The 12509-nt window shown below is 43.1% G+C and overlaps 1 protein-coding gene across 24 annotated transcripts in view; it reads left to right on the top strand.

Annotated features, from left to right (window-relative positions):
• Positions 1 to 12152, top strand: part of CELF2 (CUGBP Elav-like family member 2) — an 840440-nt gene extending 828288 nt beyond the window's left edge. For 14 of the 24 annotated variants that reach the window (XM_071210072.1, XM_071210074.1, XM_071210070.1 and 11 more), the window contains 2 exons: positions 471 to 614; positions 4222 to 9226. In XM_071210072.1, the coding sequence (XP_071066173.1) occupies positions 471 to 614; positions 4222 to 4349 (272 nt within the window). In that variant the 3' untranslated portion in view covers positions 4350 to 9226. Of the gene's footprint in view, positions 1 to 470; positions 615 to 4221 lie in introns of all 24 variants that reach the window. The other 10 variants (XM_071210067.1, XM_012529138.4, XM_023591840.3 and 7 more) reach the window with 3 other exon arrangements.
• The last annotated feature ends 357 nt before the right edge of the window (positions 12153 to 12509 follow it).

The raw sequence follows: 12509 nt of genomic DNA, 5'->3' as shown, positions 1-12509 counted from the left end.
ATTAGGTAAATGATTGTGAAATCCAAGCAGCATTACTGCCATATCCGTTATTTCTAAATTGCTACAATTTGTTTAGAATGCACAGGACATTCAAACAAGAGCATGCTACAGATGTGGCCACCCAGAAAATGGTAATTCTCCTCCCCCACCCCCACTCCACCCTCTCCCCCATGAAGAGAAGATGGAAAATGTGTGCTTAATATGCAGTGGGCGAATGTGACCTCTGGAAGATTATTAGGGAAAGGAGGCAATTCTTAACCAATGCCTCTTTGGAAATCAGGAAAATCTGGATGGTTGCTTTCCTAAAAGACTTGCCAGCACTTGACATTTATCCATCTGTTTTGTTCTCTTCCTGTAGAAGAGAAAGCCAGTGCCTAGCCTGTCAGTTGTTGAAGCACTCTTAAGAAGAGGCTTTGGGAACTAAGGCACATGGGGTATCTGAGTTTTTGTTTGTTTGTTTCTTCTTTTAGGTCCAGAGGGGGCCAACCTCTTTATTTACCACCTTCCACAGGAGTTTGGAGACCAGGACATTCTGCAGATGTTCATGCCTTTTGGAAATGTTATCTCTGCTAAAGTCTTCATTGACAAACAGACCAATCTGAGCAAATGCTTTGGTATGCAAAAGAAGCCAAGCCAGACCACCACAGTAGGTTACCAAGTGAGGGGACATGGGAAGGCAAATGCCAAGAAATGCAAAGGGCAGCTCTTTGGGAAGTCAGGATGAGGACTGCCCTGTGTGGAGGTGTTTCCAAATTTCCTGGACACGTAAGCAGATGTGGGCAAAGGTGTTTAATTTTAAAAAAATAAAAGGAAGAAAGAACTGGGAAATCAAAGGCCTCATCCATTAGGTCATGTTGTAGACTACCCCATTAAAGTGTCTTAATAAGTACCTCTAATAATCTTTCTTTGTCCAGCAATCACAGTTTCTTTAAGCCCCATTCATTGGGCTATAAAGTTCATCCACTAGAAATACAGTGCCTGTCCTGGTAGAGTGCCAGTGCAGACGCTTCAGCTGATCGTCCCCTCCACGGCTAAGAGGACGCAGGGATGCCTAGTGTCGGGGGCTGGCTCCGCATCTTGGTAGAACACACACACACACGAATGAGGTCACTCACAGGAGGGACGTGACCAGGCTCTGGCCAAATCGCGCCTCCCCACGCACAGGGCCTCGAGGTTGACATACCTCGTGGTGATAGAACACACAGCATTACGATGGGCTGCATGGTCCAGAACAGCAGGGGCTATGTGAGCGGCCCAGGGCACAGCAGTGTGCCGATATTACCAGCTTTTCAGTGCCCGTGTCACCATGCTGTCCCTCCCCAGCAGTCTGCCTCTGCCCCTGCCTCCCCATGGCGGGCCATTTTGCTCCCTGCACATACTAATGTTTTACACCTGGCAGAGGGCTTTCATTTTGGGGAAGGAAAAGAGGCAGGGGCCATTTTGGTCCCCAAATTAGTTTAGAGGCCGGGATGTTTCAAGTATTTATTACTTACCTGGCAAGCTCTGGCCCAGTTTGAGATAGAACATTTGTTTTCATCACTCCTGCAGTCAACTCATACGGGTGGTAGGTAGTGAGAGTAGCATAAAACAAAATAAATAAAACAAGTGACAGGGGCCAGAAGAAACACAAAGAAAACTGTGTGGTATAAAGACAAGACCTCAAAGATAAAGGGCAGTTCTCAAATAGCTGAAAATTCAAATGGACTATTTGGCTGAACTGGTCATGGGTAACCAGTCCAAATAGAACGTTATGGCTTCTCCATTATCCATTACCATCTTCGTGATTTCTGTGCTATTTACCCAAGAAGGCCCAACGCCTCTGTTGTTGGGGAAATGAGTACAGCAGCCACGTAACGTCACCATCTGTACCGTAGCAGGAAGGCTCAAAGGCTGGGAGCCTGGCCCCATGACTGCCCATTCCTGCGGCTGGGGCAGCTTATACTCCCCCATGTAATGGTGAGAGAGAGAGATCAAGGAGTACGCTGGGGTGTGTGCATGTTTATGAGTAAGACCTTCCCTTCGGGGGGCCTCTCTGCACAAGGTCCGCCTCTACACTCCTCAAAGCTAACCAGTGTCCTAGGCTTATTTGGAAATGGTCTGATTTTGAGAAAATATTTACTGCCTTGAAAAGAGAGCCTATCAACCCACAAACTACTTAACCAATGTGTCCATAGTAATTCAGCTTCTAACTGTGGTAACAGCAGCCAGTGGCATTTAGCATTAAGGGACTGTGGTTTCCGTTTGTATTAGCCTCACCACCCCCGCCCAGGTTTCACAGCGAGCCAGCCTCATGTCTTGGGGCCCAGGTTAGCCGGCTTGCTAGTCACAGGCGACACCATTCTTTTCATTCTGACCTGTTGGCCAGCCATCGTCACCCACCTCAGCCTTGTCCCATTGCCATTCTCTCATCACCTTACTACTTCTGGCTAAAGACCCAGAGAGAAAGGAGAAGAAAAAGTGCAGAAATCTTGGATTTGGGATCCCATTTATCAGGAACTGGATTTAATAAAAATCTAAGTAACCATTTTGCACCATGGCCCACTGAGAAGTAGCTTTTTCTGCCTTCCACCGTAGGCCTCTTTGCATCAGCTGAAAAGAGAACTCTGCCTAAAGCATATTTATATCCTTCTGTTCCTCCTCTAGTTTTTAAAAGGAGTTTTTTCTTGAGCTTTCAGCTTTAATAGTGGGTAGATGGGGAAGAGCCTTCTGCACAGTTGGTTTTTGGAACTGAAATTAAATCAGACTACTTTCATTTCAACACCTAAAGTAGGAACTGCACCACCTCAACACTTCTGCACCAGCACTGCCAAAGCATTGCTTGTACTGGACCCTCTTCCCCTGCCCCATCACCCCCAGTGTCAGAGCAGTTTATGCCATCAGAATCCTCACGTCCAAGTCTTTTCAGAGACGCTGGTTTTGATACCTTAGCTCTTTTCCTAATGCATGCTCCACCTACTTTGGGTGGTGGTGCTGGTTGCTCCAGAGCAAGATGCTGGGAACTCTGTTAGGATGGTGGCTAAAGCCCTGAGCTCTTGAGATCGTTTTGCCCCCATGACCTTTTGGGAGGTACAAGGGGGCAATTTCCATTCTGTTCAGTTCACTGGTGCTTTGAACGTGGAAACTGAGATAAGGAGAAATGCCCAGTATTTCCTGGGTTCCTCTCAGTGATAACCCCAAAATGTTAAAGAGCAACAATCAGTGAATCTAAAGTTAATTCAATAACTGATCCTATCCTATAGCCAAAGAGGCCTGAGCTCTAAGAATATATATGGAGGGAAGTGGACTTGGCCCAGTGGTTAGGGCGTCCATCTGCCACATGGGAGGTCCACGGTTCAAACCCCAGGCCTCCTTGACCCGTGTGCAGCTGGCCCATGCGCAGTGCTGACGCATGCAAGGAGTGCCCGGCCACGCAGGGGTGTCCCCGCATAGGGGAGCCCCACCCGCAAGGAGTGCACCCGTAAGGAGAGCCGCTCAGCGCAAAAGAAAATGCAGCCTGCCCAGGAATGGCACCGCACACACAGAGAGCTGACGCAGCAAGATGACGCAACAAAAAGAAACACAGATTCCCGATGACGCTGATAAGGATAGAAACGGTCACAGAAGAACACACAGTGAATGGACAGAGAGAGCAAATAACTGGGGGGAGGAAGGGAGAAAAATTTTTTAAAAATCTAAAAAAAAAAAAAAAAAAGAATATATATGGAACATGGGAATAAAAGCCAGTAAGGGTCTTTGCCATTGGACCTGCTGCCCAGCCCCTCCCTCAATTCCCCTGCCTTTCAGCCTCACTTGGCCAGGCCACTCGCGCTTCCAGGGCCCTCCCAGTCCTGAGCTGCATATCCCCATGCTTATGGAGTAGTGCTTTCCTACCTATCTGGCAGTCTCAGTACATAGACTAAATCTACTCAACTAAGTTTGAGCTTTTTAGAATTGTCTGGGGAGGGATTTTGTTCTATGTGATACCAAATTACCAATCCAAGCAGCTTTTTCACTGCTTGTCAGTGATAGCCCCACCACTGCCCCTAAAATATGCCTTCTAGATTTGCGGTAGGCACACAGTAAATGGAGTAGAGTTGTACTGAGACCATGGGGTGCCAGGCATTACTGACCGTGGGCAGCGATACTCTAGCAGCTGCCCCTTGAAATCCTGGTCCCCTTTTCTAACCTCTGCTTCCCCTCCATCTTTCTTCCCTCCCCACCCTCCCCCACTGTCTTTTCCAGGTTTTGTTAGCTACGACAATCCAGTCTCCGCACAAGCTGCTATCCAGGCTATGAACGGCTTTCAGATCGGCATGAAACGCTTGAAGGTCCAGCTGAAGCGCTCCAAAAACGACAGCAAACCTTACTGATCCCAGCCCCAGAGGCTCCCTGCTCTTACTTTAGCTTTCTTAGGGTAAGTCCCACGAGCCAGCCTGTTCTCAACGGGGAAGGCAGAGGAGGACCACATTGCCAACCTGTACCAAGAGACGGTTCTTTCCACAATCAGGCCTCCATCTCCCCACCCACCCACCCACCCAGTTCGCCATAAATTAAAACTTGGGCTACCTTGTTTCTATAGAGTAAATTCCTCCTCCACTTGTTGCCACTGTATCCTCCTTTGTTTTGCGATTTGACTCTCCTCTTACCTTTTTTTTTTCATTTTGGTTTTGGTTTTTGCTTTTTTTAAAAGAAACACACACACATACAAAGGACATCTTAAGGATTTAAAAGGCAAGCAGACGCTAACGTGCAGTTGTAACTCGGAAACCGCTGGTGTCCTGAGAGTGCCGCCTGGAGAGAGCCCTCCTCCTGGCTGGACGGCTCACACCGTTAGGGGGCGCCAGCTGGTCAGAGGTTGGGGGCCTAGGGTGAGAACAGCCAGAAGCACTTACTCAAAACGCAACGTCTTTCCACTCTACTGGTTCATTTCAATAAGTAGGATTTTCTTTTAGGGTTCAAAGAAATATGCCACTTATTATTGGTCCTATTATTACACTGATTGTCTCTTTTGTTATTGTTTTTATTTTAGTTTTAGAAAGGATTAATGTAAAAAAAAAAAGATTTAGAGATCTGTTTCTTAAAGCTACAGGGTTTAAAAATAAAATAAAACTGAGTGAAAATACTTGATGTTTCTTGAAAGATAAATTTAATAAAAATAAATAATACATAAATAATACATAAATAAAAAAAGAAAGCCACAGGCCTGTAAATTTTATTTGTAAAAAAAGCATTTCTATTTTTATACAAAATTTTTACTGCCTCAGAAATAATGGAAGTTATTTATTGCCTATTGTTAACTTATTGGATACCTAAAGAGCAGCTCTCTGTGCTTAGCAAGATCCTTCTGAAGTAGTCTCCAGAGGAATTTTCTAGGAATGGGCTTTTTTTCACCGTTGAACCCTAGACCTAAAGTTCATGCTTTTTCCTCTCGTTGTTTGTATCTGTCTGATTATTTTGTTCGTAACTTCCATGATCTAGTTTAAAGTTCAGTCGTCTGATCTCCCCGTTTGTGACATTCGTTGAAATTGGAACCCCCCCACCTGTCCTCGCCAGCCCCACCCCAAAAAACCCCGAATCCATCCCCTCTCACTCTCTCTGGATGGATTCTCCTGGGGTCTCATTGTGCTGTGGAAAAAGAGTGTTAAGAAATGCAAATTACGTGAATGGCTCTAGACTCCCTAATGACCTAAGATTTGCATTAGTTTTCCTCCTGCACCCCTAAAAGTGATTTTGTTGCTGCTGCATAGATTCTGTGTAACTTCTTACTCTTCCTTGTTTTTTCCCTAGACATCTTCATGCCCGTTAGTTCATCGTTTGCCTAGCATGTCCCTGTGGCGTCTCAAAAAAAAAAAAGTTTCATCGTCCCATCATTGTTTCTGATGTCTTTCTGACCTCCATCATATTTGGTTCTCCTACTGACCTTTGATCTAGTTTGACCTCTGAAATTTGCATGTGACCTCATCTAGCTATGAATTCTGGGAAGTCAATGTGAAAAACATTGCTGCATTCATGCAAGACTGAAATTATTAGACAAATTAATTCTAGAAGGAAAAAAAAAAACCTGTGGCAAAAATGTTTCCTTTTTTTTTTTTCTTTTCATAAAACAGACTTGAAAGTATTATACAGGGATTGGCTTTCTTCCTGGTCACTGGTAACAATAGCAATATGTGTCCAGAGACACAGAATGTTGGTTTCTAACAGACTACTTCCAAAAACAGTTTGAGAAAAAAACTGTCTGATTTTAAGTCTCTAGAGGTCTGTAATAGTTTTTACATTTTTCAGGCAGTGTAAAGTTTTTTGATAAGGCCATTTTAGGTGGCTCACTTTCTCATTAAGATATATATATAGAACCACTTTTTGTAGATTAGTATAAGAAAATATTTACCCTGTTTTGGGGCAAATGCTACCTATTTGTGTCACCTTTTGCTGAACTGACTCACAGTTAGACAATCCATGGTTTAATGCACATGAAATTACCTATATTTTATACTGTTTCAATGTACAGAAGAAAGGTTACTGTAAAACCGTGTCACGTTGGTGCTTCCGTGAATTCAGTTGTGGTTTCACCATGAGTCTTTAATGTCCTTCGTTGATAAGGCAAGCTTAGAATTGGTTTACTTAAACAAAACAAAAAAAGAATTTCAAAAAAAGTTGTTTGCTTAAAAAAAAAAATTCATGTGAGGGAAAAAAAACCTATTCCAGAATAAGTTTTGTGTTGGCTTGTGAAGCATTGATGTCATTTTTTTTTTATTGTGGACTATTTAGATGTGTTTGTGTTCAGCAAAATGTGATGTTTTTTTTCTTTTAAAGAAAAAAAAAGTGAAAATATATAGTGCCAAATTCCAAAGGTACTTCCTTCTTAGAGCTTCAGTGTGTTTCTTGTGAGAAGTAATTTGATAACATGGGTATTTTATTATGTGTTTTGTATAAATCCCTAGTATTTAAAAAACGAAAAACAAAAAAAGAGGTTAAAAAGTTTGTTAACTTGCTATCCTGTGGTCTTGTTGCCTGAAATTGTTATTGTTTGTTATTTCTCTATGATGTTTTTTGTAAGACATTATATAAGTGCCCATGTCTCACTTTTTTAACCACTCTGCACATCAACTGCTGTGAAGGCAACCTCACAATGTATTTTCTTCATTATCTATGGAAACCTCTAAGGTGAGAAAGTTTTGGACTTTTAACCCTTTCTCCCCAGAGCTATCTGGAATGTTGATACCTTTTTATACTGTCATTATTTTAGTTTGTGCATCTCTTCTCCACTTCCGGTTGTCTTTTGTTTTTACCACTTTTTTGTCCTTATTCTTTTGAAGGGGAAAAATATACACATACTTTAAGGCTCTTCAATTTTTTTTTCCCTACCCTTTTTTTCTTTTGACTTTTGATTATTTGGAGTCATTTAAAAAAAAAAGTTCATGTGTAATGCCTAAATTCCTGTTTCAGTTTTCATTTTATTGTTTAAACTCTCCAAGGGGAATGAAAGAAGATTCAGCACCTTAGAAATTATTAAATCTTTTAAAAATTCCATTTGTTTTCAAGATCAAGTTTGACTGAATGGTCTGGTTCCAGATATTTTCAGAAACCTTGCAGTTACGATGACTTTGTGGTGGGGTGATCATTTGAGAGATTTCACTTTTGTTTCTCAAATACTCCTGAATAGTGTTCCTAATCAGCCACATTGGGATGGGGATTCTCTGACTCCAGTGGATACCTCCAAACAAGCAAGGTATCTGGCTGAGACGCCGGTAGTGGGTTCCCTGCTTTTTTATTTTTTAAATGGGACACATTTGGGGGGGGGGGGGGGTTCTGACCATCTAAGTAAAACTCAGTTCTTTGCCACAGCACCAAACACCCTGCACCAGTTCCTGCTACCACCTCCTCAAGTGCCATATTACAATGACACTTCCCATAAACAGAGGGCAAACCCCGGTGTCCTCCATGCAGCCCCAGTGCAGATGCCAGCTGTCCTAAAAGCCGGCCGCTTGGATGCTCCTTTTCTCCAACACAGTTCAAAAACTGCCGGTTCCCTTTCCTTCCCCTTTCCTGCTCACTGCCCTGTTTGGTTTAATATGTGTGTGGATGTGATAGCCCTGGGATGGGAAGGACTAGCCTCAAACGATGCAAAAAAATAAATGACGAAAACCCAGTTTTCCTTCTTACAGCACGTGCACTTGTAATGAGATGATTTGTATTAACCCTCACACGTGTTTACTACTGCTGGGGCCTGCCTTCACCCTCTGAGGGCTATTTTGTACTTCCTGCAGCAAACAGCTCCACTGCAAAAGTGCCGGCACAAGTCCCTCTCCTGTACACTGTACGTGGTGAGGTGCAGAAGGCACACGCACAGAAACACAAGAGCACACCATCTGAATTTCGTGTTAAATGCTTCCGTTCAGGACCTCTTCATTCAACAGTAATGCAAATCCCAAACGAGAATTTTCTGGTTTCCTCACTGAAGTGCTCTCCTCCTGCCCTCTTTTTCTCTTACCGACCTGCCTCACCCCCCCACCCCCCAAGGAAACAGAGGGCAGCCCCAGGAGGCTCCACGTGGGCCCTTGCAGTGGAGACGTGCTCATCTGGCAGGCAACCAGACAGTTACTTTTAGGGGGATTCCATTCCTTCTTCGCATGTTTCATTGTAAATAAAGGTAGCTCTCGACTGTCCCCTTATTAATTTTTAACATCAAAAGGAAAAGCCTGCAAGGGTGCGAAGGGCCTGTGCCAGAAGGAAAACACACACACAGGGAAACTGCCTTTTTTTTTTAATCAATCGTAGAGAATAGTGTTTTTAAACGAAATTAGAGAATTGTGATAAAGTGGCAGTCCTCAAAGGCATACCAAGTTCATCTTTCTTTCACCATAGGGGTTATAGTTCTTTGGCTTGTGCTACTCTGGAATCATTTTACCATTTCTGTTTTTATTATCTTAAGTGCTAATTAACAAGAAGAAATAAAAAATTTTTAAAAAAAACTGTAGTTTCATTACCTTTTTGAATAATGTCATACAAAAAAATGTATTTGTGTTTTTTTGTGCTGTGAGAATTGTTGTTTGTAGATTAATATCATTTTGTTTAGAATTACAAAATAGTTTTTAAATATTGTCTGAGAAAAGCCAAAGTTAATGCAACCTAGTGGAAACTGTAAGACCATTTGAGTATTGTTTCTGTTTTATTGATGCATTTGGATTTTGTTGTTTGATGGAATTTGAGCCAAAAAAATATATATACGCAGGCTTTCCTATTTCTACAACTGATTGTACTTATGCATTTTGTACCAGTGGAACTTTTTATACTGGAGATTTAAAAAAAAAAATGGAAATTTTTGTGGCTTACTCTAGTGGGCCCCCTGACAATGACTGATTTCAAGTTTGATTTCTGGTTGATAGAAAGAAAGTTGCTTTTCTTTTGAGAATTAAAAACTTTGGCTTGATTTCTTTTTTCCCTTTGCTTATATCTAGCATTAGAATTTTGTCTTAAAATACAGCGGTAAGTTTCACTTTTTATTCTGTATTGTGCAGTTACACAATAAGGTAATTAGATTTAGACGTACTCAAGTCACTTTAAGTGGATAAATGTATTAGTTAAAAACTTTAGGGGTTTGCTTTTTTGCTGTTTAGATCAAGTTTTTTCTGATTCTTCTGTCCTCATTGTGAACATAACCGTGTAGTTGAAACAGTCAGACTTATTTTTGTAACGTATGTTATTGTGTGATGCAGTTTTTTGCTTCTGTCTCCAATATTAAACCATTTTCCTAATACTTGTTTCTCTCTCTGCGTGTTGTATTGTTGATAGTCATTATGTGTTGGTACTACATCTAAACACCTCACTGTTTCACGTATCTGTTTTTTTCTATATGTTGTGTAAAAAGATACAGTCGATTCCACCTAAGTGAATATCTGATTTGGGGGACGGGGAAGCTGCACCAGCCACCTCTGATTTATGTACAACAGCTCATTTTAACCACTGCTTTCAAGATTTATACTTTTTCCTATGGGTCACTTAACTGCCTACAGAGTTGGATTTACCAAGACCTGTTATGGTCTTTTGACCACACAGGCTAATTTAACCTTCTCTTCTTTCTTTGTCTCACCTCTTCCTCTCTCTCCCTCCTCTTCTCCACCTCTTGTGGGTATACATTTGCAGTTCTTAACATTCACAAAAACGGCTGCTGTTTTGCTGCATGACCTTAAGAAACTTAAAAATAGAAGCAGCAGACCTGGGGTTTCTTCTGCCCACCCGCAAATCCAGTGTCATATCACGGGAGGCAAGCTCTTAGAAATGAATCACATTTTAAAAAGAGGTGAGCTCCTGAGGGAAGAAGAATATAAAACTCACCTGGTGAACAGACATGAAAAGGGTTAACTTTATAAGAAGCCTGTGTATTGCCGTCAATCGGTAATAGGTAAAGTCTTCTAAATTATTTATTTTTAAGAGCTAATTGAATCCAGGAGCAGCTTTAATTATTAAAACTAATGGAAGAGAAAAATATTTCCAAGTGCTCAAAAGGAAGCTATACTCAGTCGGGCAGGGGAGGGGTGGGGGGGTATGAAGTTTCTCATGCTAAGGAGTATCCTGTCCGTTTCCAAATTAAAACTAAGAATGTCACACGCACCCACACAATCCCCGCTGGCTGAGCCTATCTTGAAGGAAAAAGCCTTGCCCCCATACACCCACTATCACCCCAACCCATTATCAAAAGGCGGGGGGGGGGGGTACAATTCCTTACATGCGCTCTTAAACTTAAGCCACCTGCCCTCCTCCCTTTTCTGCCCATCTCTTAACGCTCAGGAATCTGACTGCTCTCAAAAGTGCTCTTAAAAGATTCCATCAGTGTTTGCCCCCTTCCAGTGTCTTCTCTCTCCTTCCAGTTTCTCAGATGCACAAGCTCTGAGGGCAGCTGTCCTGGGGTCGCACTGAGATTTCTCCCTGCAGGTGCTCAGGCCCTCACCCGCTGGGTGTCAGCAGCCCCTCTGGCCCCAGGGCCTTCTTTTCGACTCAGCCCCACAACAGAGGGGCCTGGCGAGGTGGGAGACACGCAGCCCCTGCCCTCGTGGGCCGCGCACCTCGTGACTGGCTGCACCAGCTCCCAACGCACACAGCTGGGAGCTGAGTTCCCGCCAACAGCACGGCTTTAAATCTCAGCACTGCCTCATCAGTTTGCCTTTGAACACCCGCTACCTACGTTAGTGGGAAAAGAGGGTACAGGGGTGATTGCTTTTTTTTTTTTGGTGGGGGGTGTTGGGGCGGGAAGAAGGGTGATTAGTTCTGTCCAAGATGCAAGTGTGTTTTAAAAAAAATATGTAAGAACATCATTCCACTATTTGGCACAGGGCAAAATACTCGTGCAAAATAAAAGAAGGGAAAAACAAAGCCACATTTTTGTTGTTTTGGAAAAACAACAAAAACAGTAATTCTCCAAAGAAGGGAACGAAAAAAGCTAGTTCCCATCAGCTCTTAAGACTATAAAGCTGGTCCCTGCTTAAATTCACACTTAGCATTTTGATTTTGTGACGCATCACTGCAGTGTCAGCCAGGTGTACCCGTGTGCCCTGGCTGGCCACCCTGGGGCATGACACCGGTTCCCGCCCACTCGCTGGCGGTGCCCATGAGTCCGCCCGGGCCACAGTGGTCAGGCACAGCCTGCATGCCCCGAGGCTTAGCTGGCAGGCCAGGGGACACGGAGCCTCACTGTGCTGTGAATCGTTCCTGATAAGTGAATAAAACATTGTGACCAAACAATCAGCTTATTCACTTATCAGGAATCGACTGTTCTGCTAATTCGCTGTTTTCGTTTTTCATCTCTGTTGTAGTTCACTATTTTTGCTGTGTTCTGTTTTCTCCTCTCATGCTTGGGCAAAAATCACTGGGAATATCTTCGTGTGACCATGAAACGTTTTTATCGAGTGAAAATGATATCTTAACAAAATCTATGCACTTGCTATCAGGAACACAATACTGGATGTGTCTTATATATATTGAACTATATATAGTACTCGATTTCTTAAATAAAGCTTAAGAAAGGACTTGTGTGTACAGTTAATGTGATTATTTTTCAAAGCAGTGTTTCTAAGGGTATTTTTGTTCTTTAAGTCTTGAGTGATACAGGATATTTTTCATTAAAATTATATCACTGGCTTTATGACTTAACATTCAATAAATTGTCTTTGGAAACAAAATGGAGTGGGGGGAAGTTCTTCCTAGTGCCTTTCAGCAAGACACACTTTGGGAAACCATCCCCACGCCAGTGCCCAGGGCGGGGCCAGTGCTCTGTGGGCAGCCGGCCAGCACCCCTGCTTGCCACGAGGCCTGGGAAAGCACCCAGTCTGGCCCAAACTAGAAACCCACCACCTTTCGGAATGTGATCTCTTTTGGCTCAGAAAAAAGGGGACAAGAAAGAAAGGCCGGTCCAAGAATAATACTGGGTCGAGTCAATGCTTTGCCAGGATGACGCGACACTAAAGCCGTACCCTGCTGGAGAGCAGTGGCGGTCCTATTCAGGACGGCAAAACGGGAGAAAGGGAGCAGGTGTTTGA

Source organism: Dasypus novemcinctus, chromosome 20 (genome assembly GCF_030445035.2).
Source record: "Dasypus novemcinctus isolate mDasNov1 chromosome 20, mDasNov1.1.hap2, whole genome shotgun sequence".
In the NCBI taxonomy this organism is placed as follows: Eukaryota; Metazoa; Chordata; class Mammalia; order Cingulata; family Dasypodidae; genus Dasypus; species Dasypus novemcinctus.
Note: the sequence above shows the minus strand (reverse complement) of the source record. Positions and strands in the feature narration are given on the sequence as shown.